General features: G+C 37.4%; 1 protein-coding gene across 3 annotated transcripts in view; it reads left to right on the top strand.

The window, feature by feature from the left end:
- SLC39A12 (solute carrier family 39 member 12) overlaps positions 1 to 9,939 on the top strand; it is a 72,396-nt gene extending 62,457 nt beyond the window's left edge. For all 3 annotated transcript variants that reach the window (XM_081033779.1, XM_081033778.1, XM_081033777.1), the window contains one exon: positions 9,354 to 9,939. In XM_081033779.1, the coding sequence (XP_080889905.1) occupies positions 9,354 to 9,482 (129 nt within the window). In that variant the 3' untranslated portion in view covers positions 9,483 to 9,939. The remainder of the gene's footprint in view (positions 1 to 9,353) is intronic.
- Positions 9,940 to 19,516: the final 9,577 nt, after the last annotated feature.

Below are 19,516 nucleotides of genomic sequence, written 5' to 3'. Positions count from 1 at the left end.
ATATATATTTTATTTTTTGGTGCTAATGCCAATGGTAATATGTTTTTAATTTAAATTCTACTGTTCATTTCTGGTATATAGGAAACTGATTGACTTTTGCATATTAACCTTGTATTTCTTGGAAACTGGACATCAATACTTACTAGTTCCAGGACCTTTTTTGTTGATTCTTTTGGGGTTTCTACATAGACAATCATGTCAACTACAAATAAAGATGCTTTCATTTCTTCTCTCCCAGCCTCAAAGTGAGGTGAGTATGATCTCTTTCTCTTTGACTATGATGTTAGCTGTAGGGTTTTTGTTTGTTTGTTTTATAAATGTTCATTATAAGTCTGAAGATGTTTCTCTCTGTTCCTACTTTGCTGGGAGTTTTTATCATGATGTGTATTGGATTTTGTCAGTGCTTTTCATGCATTTATTGATATAATGACATGAGTTTTATTTTTTAGTTTGTTGATGTTGTAATGTAGATTATATTAATTTTTGAATGGTGAACAACCTTATATACCTGGGATAAATCCTACTCCTTGTGGGGTATAATTCTTTTTATACATTACTGGATTCAATTTGCTATTATTTTGGTGAGGATTTTTGCATCTCTGTTCATGAGAAATATTGGTCTGTAGTTTTCTTTTCTTGTAATGGCTTTGTCTAGTTTTGGTATTAAGACAATGCTGGCTTTATAAAATGAGTTAGGAAGTCTCTCCTCTGCTTTTATTTTCTGGAAGAGATTGATGAGAATTGTCATATTTCTTCCTTAAATGTTTGGTAGAATTCACCAGTGAACCCCTCTGGGCCTGTTGCTTTCTGTTTTGGAAGGTTGTTCATTATTGATTTGGTTTATTTTGTAGATATAGACGTATTCAGATTGCCTATTTATTCTCATGTATGGGCAGATTGTGTCTTTCAAGGAATTGGTGCATTTCATCTAGGTTATCAAATTTGTGGGTATAGAGTTGTTCCTAGTATTTCTTTATTATCCTTTTAATTTAAATGGGATCTGTAGTGATGTTCCCTCTTTCATTTCTTATATTATTAATTTGTGTCTTCTCTTTTTTTTTTTCTTAGTTACCCTGGGTAGAGGCTTATTGATTTTATGGTTTTGTTGCTTTTGGTTTTGTTGCTTTTCTTATTGGTTTCCTGTTATCAGTTTCATTAATTTCTGCTTTGAGTTTTATTATTTTTTTCTTCCTCTTACTGTGGATATAATTTTTTATTCTAGTTTCCTAAGGTAGAAACTTAGATTATTGATCTTAGAGATTTTTTTCTTTTCTATTATTTTCCTCTAAGCACAGCTTTTGCTGCATCCCATAAACTTTGATAATTGCATTTTCATTTTCATTCCAAATATTTTTAAATTTATGTTGAAATTTCTTCTTTGATCCTTGTATTATTTAGGAGTGTGTTATTTAATATCTGTGTATTTGGGATTTTCCAGCTGTCTTTCTGTCTTTGATTTCTAGTTTAATTCCATTGTTATCTGTGAGAGGACATTGTGTGATTTCTATTCTTTTATTTTATTAAGGTGTGCTTTATGGCCCACAGTGTGGTATCTAGGTAAATGTTTCATGTGAGCTTGAGAAGAATGTTAATTATGCTGTTATTGGCTGACATAGTTTATATGTTAATTATATCCAGTTGATTGATGGTGCCCTTCAGTTCAACTGTGATCTTAACTAATTTTTTTTTGTCTTCTGAATCTGTCCATTTCTAAAAGAGAGGTGTTAAAGTCCCTAACTAACTAAGGTGTTAAAGTCTCCTTGCAGTTCTATTAGTTTTGCCTTATGTGTTTTGACACGCTGTTGTTCGGAACATACACATTAAAGATTACTGGAGTATTGAGTTATTTTCTCCTTATCTAATGTCCATCTTTATCCCTGGTAGCTTTCCTTGCTCTAAAGTCAGCTCTGTTTGAAATTAATATAGCTATTCTTACTTACTTTTGATTAGTATTAGCATGACATATCTTCCTCCATCCCTTTACTTTTAATCTATATGTGTCTTTATATTTAAAATGGGTTTCTTGTAGGCAACATATAGTTGGCTCTTATTTTTTGATCCATTCTGAAAATGTCTGTCTTTCAATTGGTGTATTTAGACCATTGACATTTAGAGCAATTACTGATATAGTTGGATAAATATCTACCATCTTTGTTACTGTTTTCAAATTGTTGCCCTGGTTCTTGATTGCTGTTTTTACCTTCCATACTTTCTTTTTTTTTGCTTTGTGGTTTTAATTGAGCATTTTATATTATTCCACTTGACTCCTTTCTTAGCATACTAATTATATTTCTCTTTTTAGTTTTCTAAGTGGTTGCCCTAGAGTTTTCAGTATATACATAACATCACCTTCACAGAACTCTATACCTTTTCCTGGGTAATATAATACCTTATTATAACAAAGTATTCTTCATCCTTACTGTCCCTTGTGTCATTGCTGTCATTTATTTCACTATACATAAGTGCTCACATACACACACAAACATCAATAATCAAATGCATTGGTGCTATTATTATTTTGAACAAATTTGTTAGATCAATTAAGAGTAAGAAAATAAAATGTTTTATATTACCTTTATTTATTCATTCTCTGATGCTCTTCTTTCTTTATGTAGATCCCAGTTTCTGACCTATATTATTTTCTTCTCTTTGAAGAACTTCTTTTAACATTTCTTACAAGGATGGTCTACTGAAAACAAATTCCCTCAATTTTTGTTTGTCTGAGAAAGTATTTCCCTTTCACTTTTGAAGCAAAATTTGTGGGGAGGGCACAGAGTTCTAAGTTGGTGCTCTTCTCTCTCAACACTTTAAATATTTTACTTCCATCTTTGTGCTTGCATAGTTTTTGAGAATAATTCAGATATAAATCTTATCCTTGCTCCTCTATAGGTAGTGATTTTGTTTTTTCCTCTGGCTTCTTTAAAAAAAAATTTGTTTTTAATCTTTGATTTTCTGAAGTTTGAAAATGATATGCCTATAAGCAGTTTTTCTGAGGGGAGCATTATACAGCTTGGTGTTCTCTGAACTTCCTGGATCCATGGTTTGGTGTCTGACATTAATTTGGGGAAAATTCTCAGCCATTATTGCTTTTAATTTGCTACTGTTCTTCTCTCTTTCTTTTTCTGGTTTTCCCATTACACTTTTTGCAGTTGTCCCATGGTTCTTAGATATTGTGTTGTGTGTTTTTAGTTTTTGTTCTCTTTGATTTTTAGTTTTGAAAGTTTCTACTGTCATATTCTCAAGCTCAGAGCTTTTCTTCAGTCATGTCCAGTCTATTAGTGAGCCTATCAAAAACCATTCTTCAGTTCTGTTACAGTGTTTTTGATCTCTAACATTTCTTTTTTGTTTCATTTCCATCTCTGCTTATATTAGGTTGGTGCAAAAGTAATTGCGGTCGAAAACGTTAAAAATAATTGCAAAAACCGCGATAACTTTTACACCAACTTAATATTATCCATCTGTTATTACATATGTTGCCTACTTTTCCCTTTAAGGCCCTTAGCATTTTAATCATAGTTTATCAAAGTTCCTGGTCTGATAATGCCAAACTTCCTGCCACATCTGACTTTAGGTCTGATGTTTATTCAGTCTCTTCATGGTGTGTGTTTTTTGCCTTTTATTATTCCTTATTAGTGTGTTTGTTTGTTTATGAAAGGATGATGTGAAGTACTGGGTAAAAAGAACTGTGGTCAATAGGCCTTTAGTAATACAGTGGTAAAGCATGGGGGGGAGGGGAAGCATTCTATAGTTCTATGATTAGGTCTCAGTCTTTCGGTGAGCCCCAGTTCCTGGATTGTGAATTTCTTGTCCCCTCCCCACTTAGGTGGGACAGGATGTCAAGAGGAAGACGGAGGTGGACATTTTCCTTTCTCAGGTCAGGTAGGCTCTGATAAAACTGTTTCTCCTGAGGGCCAACCTTGATAAGAACAATAAAATGTCTTGGTATATTTCAAAATGGCTCTGAGAAACCATGAGAGGATTATTCTTCAATACTCACTGTGAGAATCTGGTAGATCTCCTGGCAGTAAAATTCCCAGAAATGTGAGGGCCTCTTATGACTGGCCCTCCTGGAATTGTTAACTCTTGGGCTATCTACACTGAGCCTCTAACAATGCCTCAAGTACAGTTCAGGTTTCCCAGCCTTGGGACTGGCTCCCACTGTTTGTGGGTTTTCGCTCTGGTAACTTGTATTCTCTGTATCGCCGGCCGTTCTTGCCAATGTTTGAGCCAGCAGTTTGCCCTGTGACCTCACTTCTCTGACATATCTAAGAAGAGTTATTACTTTTTCAGTTTCCCCAGCTTTTTACTTCTTGTTAGGACACACTGGTGGAATTCTAATCTCCTTATATGCCACACCTGAAACTGGAAGTCTTTAATATTCAACTTTTAAGTTTGCTCATACAAACAGATAATTACAGACTTGCAAGCCAAATGATGACTCGCACTAACAAGTCTCCAGTTGTGTGTCTTTTGCAAAGACATAATTTACACATGTGACAGAGTTAGAGCAGCTCATGGGATGTGTGCCCCCAATGAAGCATGATCAAGCTGTCCTACAAAATAAGTTTCTGTGTTTTTTTCCTTATCATATTTTTTAGGACAAGCATGGGTCTTATCAAATGCAAATGTATACCTGATTCTGTGTGTGCAAAGGGTTTTAGGGTTCCTCTGAAAAGAAGATGGCATAAATCAGTTGTCAACTGAGAGGCTTGAATGGAAAAGCAAGTTATTTCTCTTAAAACATGATCATGTCAAAAGCTACAGATTCCTGAGAGAGGAAAAATATTTGAATTACAATTTTTACTTCATAAGAGACATCACCAACTGTCTTCAACAAATGAATATTGAATTTCTATGTTTGAATTGTAAATTTTTAATAATGACAGGCTTTTGAAATTTTTAGAAGCTTTGGATGCTGAGGTTTCTTTTTTCAGTATGTACATTTATGAACCATGCTGAAGTTTACCTTGACATATCTAGTAATAGATCTTTAATGACACTAATAACAAACGAGTTTCAAATTACAGACAGGGAAGGCTTTGCATGGCACAGGAATGTGAAGCTTAGATGGACAAGGAGAGGCAAAAATCTTGGTTTCAGAACTTGTTTTGTAGACCATCCTACGTTGTGACAAGTCCTCCCTAGAATATAATTATTGCACAGTACATAATGGTAGTATTTATCCACTTTCTCTCCTGGTGTGTTCTAACATTCTCTGTGAGCATTCATGTTACAGCTTCAGCTTGACTAGGAATACAATTACAGGGACTGACTCCAGTTTCAAACATTTACATAACATAATTTTCTAATATGTTCAGAAATCCTAATTAGCAGTTGACCATCACAACTACGTCTCAATTAGTTAATACAACGTGCAGGGGCCGTTATCTGTAGACAAGTCACAGTCAATGTGTGGACTTTGTGCATCTCAGGAAATTTCTTGCCTGTGCCTCATTGAAAATTGAAAAAAGAACTTAACAATGGCATGTTAAAGTGTTACATTTTAAGTAAAGATTGTTTTTTCCAGAAAATTCCAACTCCTTGACTATCAGGGCTTGGCGTCCACTGATTAGAGTTGGGGAACTTGCTAAGCACGGAGGTAAAAAAAGAAGTTACTTTCTACTTCACATTTTCTAAGTTGCTGGCAGAAATCTAAAGGACATTTCTCTTAGCTCTATCTCTGGGCAAAGCTGTTTTTTTATAACATTTCTTCTCTTTTTTCCTGACCTTTTAGTTGAATATTAATATCCTTTTATCCATCTTTCACCCCCTCCAGCCTTAGGGTATAAATCAAGATCTGTAAAATTGTTCAATAAAAGAATTTAATGGCCCTGGAGGAAAAGCGGACTTTTCTCTCTTGGGAGCCAAGGAAAAATGGTGGCACTTAAACTCTTGTTGGGAATTTTTAAAAGAGAAACACAAAATACACATTTTTGCAAAATAATTCATATAGACCTGTATTTTCCTTCAAAATTTATTGACTGAAATGTTTAAAAAATATATGGGCAGATTCAAAACAAGTGAAATGCTGTAATAAGATGTGGTTTGAGCTCTGGCATTTTATATTTGTATCTTTTGGAAAGATTTTTTGTAGGACTCTCTGGTATTTTGGTATGAATCCAAGAGATATTATGGTTCATATGTTCATTCATAATCATTTAAAAGAAAGCCAACTATTGTCTCAAAAGCGAGCAAACTAAGCTAGCTTTTCTTGCCAAACCCATTTATGTGTGGACATGGAAAGTTCAGATAGGCTACCCAAATTAAGATGAAAGCTTCCTTATCAGGAAAAACTTCTTAAACTTTTAAAAAATGATAATTTTCATTGTTTGTATGCTTCTATAGGCTTACAGTGTTAGTCTGTTACAGCTTTTTCTCAACTGTGTATTGTCTGCCTTGAAAACAGAATCAGTAATGTATCTTTTATGACAAAGACAACATGATATCTATATATTGTATTATATATTTTTATCACAAGCAGTAACTGCTTTATGCCTAATTGGCCATTTTTAGTGTTGGCAATTTTCATTTTTTTCTAATTATGTAGAAACATATTGGTCAAAATAGAGATGAATTTCAGATAGAGAGCTGGTCTTTGCAGGTCTTTGTATGTCTTCTACAGTAATGAGATGACCTGGCTTCTTGTCCTAGTGCCAATATCACATCTGTGTGACTGGATATGTCATTTTCCTCCCCAATGTTTTCTCATAACTAATAGGAGTTAGTAATTTTATCTCTTTTAGGGATAATGAGGAGAAAATAGGGGAGGGGAAAGATATAAGAAAGGGCATGATAAAATGAATGTAAATGAAAGTAAGCATTACATAAGACCTTTAGTCTGGGAATTCTGAAAGACCTTGAGGGAAATGTAAGATGCTACTAGAAGACACACCTGAATGGATGGCACATTATCATAGAGGCAATTATCTTTATTTATTAATTTTTTTAAAGTAGGGAACCTGTTGCAAAAGTCCTCAGAAAGCATTCTATTTCATGTGAATGATAATTCCTGGAACTGTGAAATACTCATGATGTTTTCTTGTGGGTGATGCCATCTGCATACTCAGAATACAGATTATTGATTTTCTCACTGAGAGTGGGGCCATTGGCAGAGATTGGAAGCTCTTACAAGCATGTGTATTTAGCTCTATTGTGTGGCAGACACTACAAGCAAACAGCAGGTCTATAAGCTTAGGCTAATGAGAAAAATAATAGATCAAACAATTTCTTAAAAATATTGTGGCATTTTTGGATTTATTCAGGACAGAAACTGATTGAGATTTACAGAAATTCTCAAGACACTAATTCCATCTCTGTGGTTTTTGTATCTAAAAATTTTGGCTATTAAATCTACCCTAATCAAGACCTACTTCTTCCCAGCCAGATACTTTGAGTGGAAGTGGGAGGCAAAGATGGAAATTAGAAAATGGGCTTACTAAATGTGGATTCATTAAGATATTGATGGTTGAAAATTCATCTCAAATTCTATGTATTGAGCCAGAACCATTTTCACCATCATGCTTATATATTTTCTAACATATTTTTCTCCACAACAATCATTCAATCATGATGGTTCAGTAAATGATCCATATTTTATTAATATTTGCCAAGAAAATCTTTCCAGAAACTACTATTACTTTGTCAAAGATGAACAAAGCCAGGTGGCACTAGCGACAGTAGAAGTAAGAGGAGTGGTTATTTCAGCCACATCTTATAAGTGAATATCAATTATTTTGTGTGGAAAACAAGGAGAGGAAACTACAAAATGTCTTATTCCAATATTTGGAAATAAGGCTCAAATTTGAGCCTTTCCTTGACCACAGATGGCATAATTGTGTCTCACAGATACAGTGTGAAATACAAATTACTAAAACAGAAGGAAACCAGTTGCCTATATTGTCTGGCCTTGGAATAAACTATCAAAAACTGCTTATAAACTATTGAGAATCAGACGTGTTGAGGAGCTCCAATGTATGTATTTTGTTAATCCCTCAAAAATGCTATCAATTGCAAGCTCTTTGAGAACAAACACTACATTCTATGGATTTTCAAAATGTCATTTAAAATTTATAATGCATTATACAGGATTTCTCTAAGATAGCATGGTTAATTAACCTCATGTTTAAACATGGCAGAAAAACACCACAAGGGCACATATTTGAAGGCTGTCCATCCAGAAGAGCAGTTTTGGACATTACTTTGCCTCTTCGTCCACTGCTTCATGCTGCGGTGTGAGATACCAGGTGGCAACAGTCCTAATCCTCCTTCTAACTGAGCTCATTAAAATGGCGAAATGTCCATCTCAAAACAGAACATTCAGGATGATCCTGAACATGCATTAAAAAGTATGTCAGCCTGTCTCAATATTGCCATAAATCTAAAACCCTTGCATATTTTATATGTTTGACCTTTTTCCTTCTAGATAAAATAATCCAGTAGTTCTCAGTTAGAGGTGATGTTTATCCTCCGAGGGACATTTCGTATATCTGGAGACATTTTTGGTTGTCACGGCCAGGGGCAGAGGGACAACTGACATTTAGTGGGTAGAAACCCAGGATGCTGGTAAACATTCCACAATGCACAGGAGAGGCCCCACATCAAAGAATTATCTGGCCCCAAATGTCAATAACACCAAGATTAAGTGTCTTGACCTGAACCTGTATTCCAGTAGAAATGACCATGATATGAAAGAGATGCTCATCCTGAACTCTCAGGGTAAGGGATTAAAAAGAATGTGAGACAAAAACACATTGAGGTACTTCACACAGATGCTTGAGTGACCATGTCCTTCCAAATGGTGTTACGGCATTTCACAAATATAAAATGGTGGCCACTTGTCTCTGAGAATAAAATATAGCCTTAGGAAATGATGCCTTTATTGTTCTAAAGGTCAGGAAGACCTTGGGTTATCTCTTTGGAAAAGATCAACAACTAACAATTATCATCCCAAGAAACTTTAATTTAAATATATATATTTGTAATACCCAGTGCATTTAGCAGATTTATAAACCTTAACACAACAGTCAAAAATTATACCATTCATCTATTGCCTATGTCACATTGAAGCATTTTCTGAACACAAAAGTAAGAAAAGTTGGGTTTGCTTTCAGTTGATAAGTATGTCATTTTATGACCTCTGGGTCCCTAGGACACTTCTAATCACAATCAAATGGCTTAAATGTGTCTTACATTTTAAAAATTTTGGTAAGAGTAGGTATTAAGCATTTTGTAATTGTTTGGGGAATTTTAAAGGTTATTGAGTTCTGAATAACAGTCTCTCATGTTTTCCCACCAAAGTTTTCCCAGCAGTGAATATATCTGGATCTTATTCTGGTTTTTTATTCTTTTTTTAGCTTCCTGAAATGACTCATGTTCAAACACGACGACCCTGGTTGATGTTTCTCCTGCAGAATTTTGGATTGACCCTAGGTTGGCTTTCTCTGTTACTCTTGGCTATATATGAACAAAATATTAAAATATAAGTTGATTCTCAAAATCCTTCAAAAGTGAATTTATATGGCCTCATTTTGTTTCTTTTGTTGTACTCTGTAGTGTCATGTAAAATAAGTATTTTTCATGTTAGGTGATGTGTGTCTTTTAGTTCATTAACTTATTAATTTTTTAGTGAAATTGTGTTTGTAGTATGTAAATGTCAGGTTGTTCTTACTTGAAATTTTGTTTTTAGTCTCCGACACCATGATGGAAAGCATACCTTTTATAGTCATTAGTAAATTCTAAATTAATTCTGGTAAGCTTTCAAAAAATATCATTTCCCTAATAAAGAATGTTTGTTTATAATATTTGAAGTGGACAGATGCCTGTTGGGATAAAATTTACAGCAACTTCCTTGGTGTCAATAATATATTTTTTTCTGTGAGATTATACACCATAAGCAAACTAAATTACAAACAAATGCAATAAAGTACAATTTTAATGTGATGGCTTGGATTACCTTCTTTTATTGGATGTCAGATTCTGAATCAACTGTCACAAAACCAGTATAGTATAGTTCACCAGGAAGCATTTCTATCGGTTCATAAATGCTTATAAATAACCACACTTGGGAAGCTAAAAGACAATATGTCAGCATTCTTCTACACAATCACCAGGTGAAATCTGTTCTAGGCAAGGAGAACTGGAAACAAAAAATAAAATTCAAAAATTGTAAAAATAGCAAAGCTTAAGTCAGGCTGTCATGCAGGGTCTCAGGTCCCACTCCCCACATAAGAACGCAGGACACGGTAAGGCCAAAAAGGAACACTCACGGAACCATAAGTAGGGGAGTCAAACCACTATAGTCTTACTGGCGGCTGGGCTGGAGACACAGGAAGCAGGATCTACATAATCTGCTTAACAGCAGTCCGCACTTGCCAGCCACCATCTTCTTGCTAGCCCCCATTTCCTTTGCTAGCGTAGCCACAGCCATTATATTAGTGGCCAATGGCTTACGGGTTACAGCTGACGGCCAACTAGCCACAGCTGCTGGCCATCTGATCACAGTTGATGGCCATTTACTACCCGAGCCAGCACCTTTCTATTGTGAGGCCAAGAGCCTGGAAACTGGTTTTTGGGGCTTTGTCCCCACCCAGGTGATAGATGAATACAGAAGCTCTCACATATTTAACAGAGTATGTTTAGGGGAATAATATTCTTTCTGAGGAAACAGACCCCTAAACAGTATTATAGTAGTTAAGCTCATGAAATATACAAGCAATATAACTGATAACCTAGCAAAATTATTAAAATACAAAATAACCCTGGCTTTAGTTATTTCTCTTGGAAAACAGGTGCCTAATATTTTTCTTATTTTTTATGATATAGCTTAACAAGGGAAAAAGCCTATTTTACTGCCTGAATGACTCACGACACTCAATCAAATATATCTCTCCTACCTGGTACTCACCAGTAGATACATACTCTTTTCCATGTCCCACCCACACACAGTCTTTTTCAACCACCTTTATTTGATTTCACAGTGAGGTGGGTTTCTTCTTCAGTTGTCTTTAGAGCTTGATTTTAGGGGCAGCGTGACAAATGCAATAGTTCTCAAACATTGGTTTACATTGTTAAGATTAACTGGTGGATTTATTAACAGGCAGACTGTTGGCCTCCATCCCGAGAGATTCTGATTCTGTAAATTGGGGAGCAGGGTGGGACTGAAACCTTGATTTTGAACTACTTCCAGGTAATATTAATGCTGAGGCTGCTCATTGGGCAGCCTGCTGAGCTCCACAGGTGCGATGGAAGTGAGGCACACCCGGCTTCACCAAAGAGCATGCGCACATGGTCGCCCAGGGGCTGTGTGATTTTCATTACTTTGGTTAACACTATACAAACTAGATCTGAGTTCCCAGGTTGAGAGCTCCTCCTCTTGAGCCCCTTCCCCCTGCCTTTGAGTATCCGGTCAGTCACAGGAGTTACTAGATGAGTCCACACATATTTGCTTTGAAAGGTAAGCAGACCTGACACATGGAGCTTTGCCCTTCTTTTGTTAGAGAATAACTCATCGCTCAACAGAAACCCCTTTGTACAGGTCAACACGGTGTGGAGGTTGCATAAAGTAGCACCTGGCATCATTCTTGTTTGGGTGTCTGTGACCACGGTTTGATTTTCACATGAAGCTTTACTGTAAGCCAATTTAATTAGAAATGCTCTGCTGGGTGGCTTTGTTCCAAATTCCAGTTTAGAGGAGTCTGGGGTTAGCTAAATTAAAATTTGTGGTGTAAGCTGCTCACTCCATAACCTTCAAGTTAGAATGAGTTTAATTTGCCTCCTAGGATGAGGTGGTCGGCAGGGTTCAGAGGGGCTTGAAGGCAGCAGGTTGTCTGAAGGATTTGTGGGGACATCCTCAGTGAGCATTTTGCAAGCCTATCACCAGTACGCAGAGAACTGGCTACCAGAGGTCAACTACAAGGGTCATCTTAAAAACAGTGTGATATAGTGGCTCCCGGGGGCACCATTCTCCGCTCACCACTCCTCCCCACACTACCTTGTAACTGGCTCTTTGTTAACCCACATCAGGTGGATTAATTTGCTAATCCAGGTCAGCAACCCAATAGCCTGAACTGGACCTCCAGCCACCAACAATCTTAGAATTGCTAGAAATTTTCCTTTCCTCAAAACTGAGTGGCAATGAAAAAAAATATTATGACTACTATATGCCTTCTAAATATGGACAGAGTCTAAATTTGGGGTGGCTACACATGTCATCCCAGTAAATCATCTATGTTGTGTGTTACTGATCTTTGGGGTAAATGGTGTTTTCTTTGAAACCAGATTTCTCAATAAAGATAGAGTATTTCTGTTTACTAGGCCTAAATTTAGGATTCCTTATATTTCCACTTGGTGATTGATTTTTATGTTAGTCACTGAGCTAGAAATGGTCCTGGAGAAAAATCAAAGAGCAAATCACACAGAAATCTTATTTGAACATCCATCACCCACTGACAGGTTTCTTTAGGGAAAGAGGAATTGGCACTATGTCACTGTGATGCCGAGTGCAGGGCCTGGGAAGATGGTTCCACCGCTGTGTGCTGACCAGGACCAGAGTGTTACATAAATGTGCCTATACAGTGTGGCCAATGCCACCCCTGCACACCCCTCCCAGGTCCCAGACTTCAGAGAATGTGTCTCTCTCTACCATTCACCTCTCAGAATACTGCACGTTTACGACTTTCTTCTTCCAAGCTGAAATGAAAGGTGACATCACGAGGGACTAGCCAGGTTGAGGCTGTTGAGAGATTATAAAGAATTCAGGCTCTAAGGTAGAATCTTGACTTAAATCCAGGATGCCACCTAATAGTCTTGTAACTTCTTTGAACAATCATTTCTTCTCATGTAAAATAAGGCTGAAAACAGACCCTGCCTCATAGGATTGTGGTGAAGTCCATATAGGATAAATACTAGTGAAGCAATTAGCACAGTGTCTGGAAAATCCTAATGGTCCGATACATATTAAATCATCATCACCACCAGTATCCCTTGCTTTCATCGCAGTTTCCCAGTTTACCTCTGAGGGCTGGACCTTGGGTCGCAGAAATGTCTTGGTGGAGAATGGAGATCAAGCCTTTTTCTGGAACTGCAATCCTCTCCTGAGCCTCTAAGAAGCCCCCACCAGTCCTTCAAAGTCCCTAACGTTTTTTCACTTTGACTCTCAACCTCCAGAGCCTGAGAGATGGTGGTGGCCCCTTCTGGCTGACCCCACTCTGTGCGTCTCCCAGGGAAGGCTTTGCCCATGTGACATAATGCTTACACTGAGCGTGAGCCCCTCTCTATTATTCTTTCTCTCTCATAATAAGTGAAAACCTACTATGTTCCACTCCGAGCCCATGTCTGAGGGTGTGTAGGTTGAATCATGGAACCTGACCAAGAGGAACCTGTCTGAGGTCATGGTTATTGTCACAACGTAATTTCAGCTCAGGGAGAGGAACAGGTTGTTCATTTGATTTCCCCTGTTGCCAGTGCACCTGCTCAGGGGATGAAACCAGCTCTGAAAAGAGTGCAGTGTTTGCCCATCAGGGTAAACAGGGCGCATGTCTGCTGGAGGCCTGGCCTGTTTACACAGACAGCTGCCCTCTGCTGGCTGTGCACGGAGTCTGTCCTGGATCCTGGGCGCCATGGGTGGCGGGGCTCCGCCTGCCCTGGGGTTGCGCGGGCCTGCACTAGCGACTCCGCCGCCACCACGGTGTCCGGGGATGGACCCCACATTGTCACGCTTTTACTTCCTTCCATAGGCATCTTTGACAACCCCTTTGAAATTATAGGAAATTTGAGAAGCTAAAGAGAATTTCCCAAATCCAAAGTGATCTTACCCCACACGCCATCGCTTCTTTGGAGGACCTATGAAATGTATTTGCCCTGCACCCCACTCCACGCCCTCCCCCAGCCACAATGTTCCTGCCTCAAAGACAGAGTCTCTGTCATAATGGGCCTCTCGCAACCTCCCACATACTCCTTGATTAGCTTTGTTAAGGCTCTTGTTTCTCTGAAGCTTTCTTTCATTGCAGAATAACCCTCTATCTCCCTAATCATATGAACATTACGAAAAAGGACCTTCCTCTTCCTTTTTTGTCCAAAGAGGGGTGCTTTGTCCAGCTGTGACCCACCTGGACTCCCACTGATTCCCAACTGTACCCGTGGCTTCACTCATAATTGTGGAAAGTATCTAGGATTTCTGGTTTATGGATTAGGTGTGTCTCATTATCTCAGCATTTCCTTTAAAGATGGATCTCTGCAGAGGGCTGGTAGACTCAGCCCACAGCATCACATAATGCTGGTGCTGGAATCAGAGATTTAATACAACTCTTTAATTTTATAATAACCATATCATAGTAAATATTTTTATAGCACTCACTATACGTCAGATACATAAAAAGTGCTTTCCGAGAGTCATTTGCTTCTGTTGAGAACCCTGAGAATGCAGATCTAACATTGTTTGCACCCCGCTTTTCCAGATGAAGAAACTGAGGCCCAGAGAGGTCAGTTAACTTGCCCAGCATGACGGAGCTAAGGTAGGCTGGCTCCACAATGTCTGGTCTTAATTCCTGTATCACATATCCTCTACAGAGAGGAAACCGAGGTTTGGGGAGTCTAAATGGTTGCGAAGCTCTTATCTCTGTAAAGGAGTTGATCTAAGACTTCATTCAGATCTCTGACTTCCAGTCCAGCATCACATTAATCTTTATAATCCTCCCTGGTCCTGCCCAGTCAAAACTTCTCACCTATAAGGTCTCAGTCATTTGTGGTTGCTTTTGCTATTCCAGTTCATATTAAATTCTCCCCCATGAGTATCCAGAATCTATTCAGCAAGTTTTTTTAATTGAGATATAATTTACACATAACATTATATTAGTTTCAGGTGTACAACATGACATATGTATATATTGTGAGATTCTCACCGTAAGTCTAGTTACTATGCATCACCTCATATAGGTACAGTTTCTTTTCTTGTAATAAGAACTTTTAAGATCTACTATTAGCAATTTTCAAATATCCAGTACAATATAGCTACAGTCACCAAGCTGTACATTCCATTCCATGACTTATTTATTTGATAACTGGAAGTTTGTACCCTTTGAACACCTTCTCCCTTTTCTCTCCTCCTCCACTTCCACACATGTCTCTGGCAACCACACGTCTCTTCTCTGTATCCATGAGTTCAGTTTTGTTTGTTGTTTTTTTTTTTTGCTTTGGGTCCACCTATAAGGGACATCATATGATATTTGTCTTTTTCTGTCTGACGTATTTCACTTAGCATAATGACCTCAAGGTACATCCAAGTTGAAGGAAAAGATTTCCTTCTTTTATATGGCTGAATAATACTACATTTTAAATATATATATCTTTATCCTTGAACAATGTGGGGGTTAGGATGCTGACCCCCATGCAGTTGAAAATGCACGTTTACTGTATTTTGCCATGTATAATACGCTCCCATGTATAATGTGCACCCATGGTTTTGGCCCAGACTTTCAGGGAAAAATTTTTTTCCTTTTAATTTTTTAATTCAAATTTTTATTTGTTTACATTTAGGTACTTTGTTTTTGTATTATAAAGGAATTTTAGCATTTATTTTTTAACATATTATGGTACAAGAAATTTTACCGGTAACAAATTTACGATATTTACCCATCATAGAAGGTCAAGAACTCTTCATCGCAAGTTTGTCGTAAGTTCAACATAACCGATTATCATATTCCAGGATATTATTTTGCATACAGATATTGTTATGGATTTCTAGAGTTACACTTTTAACTCGTAAGCATAAATAAAAGAATTAAAAATGCTTATATAGATATGGAATTACTACTACCCATGTATAATTCGCATCCTTATTTTTCCCTCACAGATTTGGGCAAAAAAGTACACATTTATACATGGCAAAATACAATAATTTTTGACTCCCCAAAAACTTAACTACAGTCGTCCCTCAGTAGCCATGGGAAACTGGTTCTAGGACTCCCTGACAATACCAATGTCCGTGGATGCTCCTAGTACCTTACACAAAATGAGGCAGAACAAGGCATAGAATCAGCCTTCCCCATCCATGGATCCAAACTGCTGACCAAATACACTGGTTGTATCTGTGAATGTAAAACCCAGTGATATAGAGGGCTCACTGTATATTTTCTGAAAAATATGCATATGTAAGTGGACCCATGCAGTTCAAACCCACGTTGTTCAAGGGTCAACTGTATACCACCTTTTCCTTATCCATACCATTATCAATGGACTTTGAGGTTGTTTTCGTGTCTTGGCTCTTATAAATAATGCCGCAATAAATATGGGGGTACAGATACCTTTTCAAGTTAGTGTTTCGATTTATTTGAATAAATACCTAGAAGTGGAATTGCTGGGTCATTAAATATATCACTTCTATATTTAATTTTTTGAGGAAACGCCAAACAGTTTTCCACAGTGGCTGTACCGATTTACATTCCCACCAGCAGTGTTTGAGGGTTCCCTTTTCTCCACATCCTCACCAACACTTATTTCTTGTCTTTTTGATAACAGCCATCCTAACAGGTGTGAGGTGACATCTCATTGTGGTTTTGATTTGCATTTTCCTGATGACCAGTGATGTTGAGCACCTTTTCATGTACCTGTTGGCCATTTAAATATCTTCTTTGGAAAAATGTGTATTTAGTTTCTCTGCTCATTATTTAATTGGATTATTTGGTCATCTGTTTTATTTTTGTTTTTTGCTATTGAGTTGTATGAGTTCTTCACAAATTTTGATACGCAAAATATTTTTGTGATTCTGATACGCAAATATTTTTCTCCCATATGGTAGGTTGCCTTTTCTCTTTGTTGATGATTTCCTTTATTGTGCAGAAGCCTTTTAATTTATTGTAGTCCTACTTGTTTATTTTTGCTTTTATTACCTTTGCTTTTTGTGCCAAACCTAAAAAATCATCACCAAGACTGATGTCAAGGAGTTTATCACCTGTGTTAGGGGTTTCATGATTTCAAGTCCTATGTTCAAGTCTTTAATCCATTTAAGTGACTTTTTTGTGTATGGTGTAAGATAGTGGTCCAGTTTCTTTCTTTCATAGGTTATTTGTCCAGTTTTTTCCAACACCATTTATTAAAAAGATGATCTTTCCCCATTGGATATTCTTGGCTCCTTTGTCATAAGTAAATTAACCATATAGGCATGGGTTTATTTCTGGGCTGTCTTTCTGCTCCATTGATCTATGTGTGTTTTTATGCCAGTACCACACTGGTTTGATTCCTACAGCTTTGTAATATAGTTTGAAATCAGGGAGTACGATGCCTCCAGCTTTGTTCTTCTTTCTCAAGATTGCTTTGGTTCTTTGGGGTCTACTGTGGTTCCACACAAATTTTAGGATTCTTTGTTCTATTTCTGTGAAAAATGCCACTGGAATTTTGATACGGAGTGCAATGGGAGAAGGTGAGTTCAGGATCCTCCTACATCACCATCTTGAACCTGAACCTGTTTATTCATCTTGAGCTTTTGACCAGTGTTGGGAGCAATTGCAAAATGTTAGATGTGTAAGTTCACCTAGGATGATTTTTATGGATAAAGAAACTGGTCTCATGTAGAGTTTTAAACACATTGCCCTTTAAAAACAAATGTAAAAATACCTGGCTATCAGGCCAACCTGGAAAAGATGGATGCTCTTGTGACTACTAAGTCACCCAGCTCAGCTATCACAATAAAAAAATAGATGGGAGTAGATATCAGAAATTGCCTAAACATTTTTCTGCTCAAGAGTGATAGTATGCTGTGATAGTATCACCTGTGATGAACCCAGATAATGAGTTCAATATTAGGACCAACATTTGGAGAGTTCATACTAGAAGGAAGTTTGCTTTTTTTTTTTAAGAAGTGAGGAGACATATCCAGATATTATGCTTTAATAATAATAGTAATAGCTATTATTCGTTGAACTTCATTACGCAAGAATACTTGCTTATTGCTGTACCTTTAATATTTCTCTTGTCATTTAAGTCTTAAACCATATTAAACCATTTTAGAGATGAGTGACTTGAGATAAAAAGTTTAAGTAACGTATGCGGAACCACACAGCTAGTATATGGCAGAGCCACTGTGAATCCATGGTCCTGGGACTTTCCCACTGCACACACTGCCTCAGACAAGAGGTGAAGGAACTGGAAATCCATCACCTGAGATACTCTGCAGGAATCACCTTTCTAACATATTGATTTCCCGCAGTGCACGGAGCTGCCTTGGAATGCGGAAGTCCCCCAGTCAGGGCAGGCTGTTATTAAAGAGAAGTGGAGCTAGGTGACTTCTCAGGCCGCCTCCAAGTCTGGGAGTTTATGCCTGTGCGAAGGCATTTTGTTGGAAGGAATGGAAAATGAACGTATTTGTGTTGCAAAGACTCAGATTTTGTACAAGTCAGGAAAGAGAAGCACTTTCCCATCTATTTTTGGAGCTGTTTTGGGTTTGCCAACTATCTCTGCTGTGTTCTTTTCTCAAAAAGCCAGGTCACTATCATAGCACTTGGCAGAAGTTTTGAAGTTAACTGTTTCCTGGTCTATCTTTTAGAACTAGGCTTTGTGTTCTTTCAGGGAGAAATGCTATCTCATTCATTTTTGTATTCTTGGAACCCAGCATATTGCCTAGAAGGTGCTAAATAAAAATGTGTTAAAATGAACTGTCGAAAAAGCAAATCAGATCATGTCAGTTCCCTACTCAAAATATTTTGTTTCTCCCTATTGCCTCCAGGAAAATGTCCAAGTTACTTAACATAAAATAAAGACTCTCCATGATTTGTCCTCTATTTCTCCTGTTGCATTTTCAGCCCCTCCTTCATTGTGTTTTTTTATTGCTCCAACCAAATCAGACGGCTCGTATATTTTCCTTGTACTCTTGCTGTGTCTTACCTCCCTGTTCCCTCTATCTGGCATGCCTCAGGCATGACTTCCTCTAGAAATTCTTCCCTCATTCTCATAGGTCTCACCAAACCCAGTAGTATTGTCTCACCATCTTTTATCCTCCCATTGAACCTCTATCACAGAGCACCTATGGCTCGGTGATAATCACTGTTTGGACAGCCCTCTTTCCCACCAGATAGTAATTTCCCTGAGGTCAGATACTGTGTTTTGTTCACCTTGATGTTTCCAGAACCATGATCTTTACCTGGTCCATAGAAGGCATTCAGTAACAGTTTGATGAATGGCTGAATCAATTAAAGTGCTTTAACAATTGTCATTGATAGTTTTTCAACCAATATGACTTTAAATTCTTTCATAGCCTACTTGAAAATAAATGGAAAACCTCAAAGACATGTCCAATTGCTTTGTCTTCACAAAAAAAGAACAGATCTAATTTGCTTAAATGACAGTGAAAGGTAGAAACCACCTCTGTTTGCTTTATACCAGATGAGTGTCTAGTTACTTCATAGATGATTCAGAGTTATTTTTGATTTGCTGTGATGTGTCTAGAAATATGGTATTACATTGTTTTAAAGAGCTTTTCATGGTGAAAAATGTTAATCCCTGGAAGAGTTTTGCAAATCTTTCAACT

This window comes from Rhinolophus hipposideros, assembly GCF_964194185.1.
Source record: "Rhinolophus hipposideros genome assembly, chromosome: 1".
Lineage (NCBI taxonomy): Eukaryota > Metazoa > Chordata > Mammalia > Chiroptera > Rhinolophidae > Rhinolophus > Rhinolophus hipposideros.
Note: the sequence above shows the minus strand (reverse complement) of the source record. Positions and strands in the feature narration are given on the sequence as shown.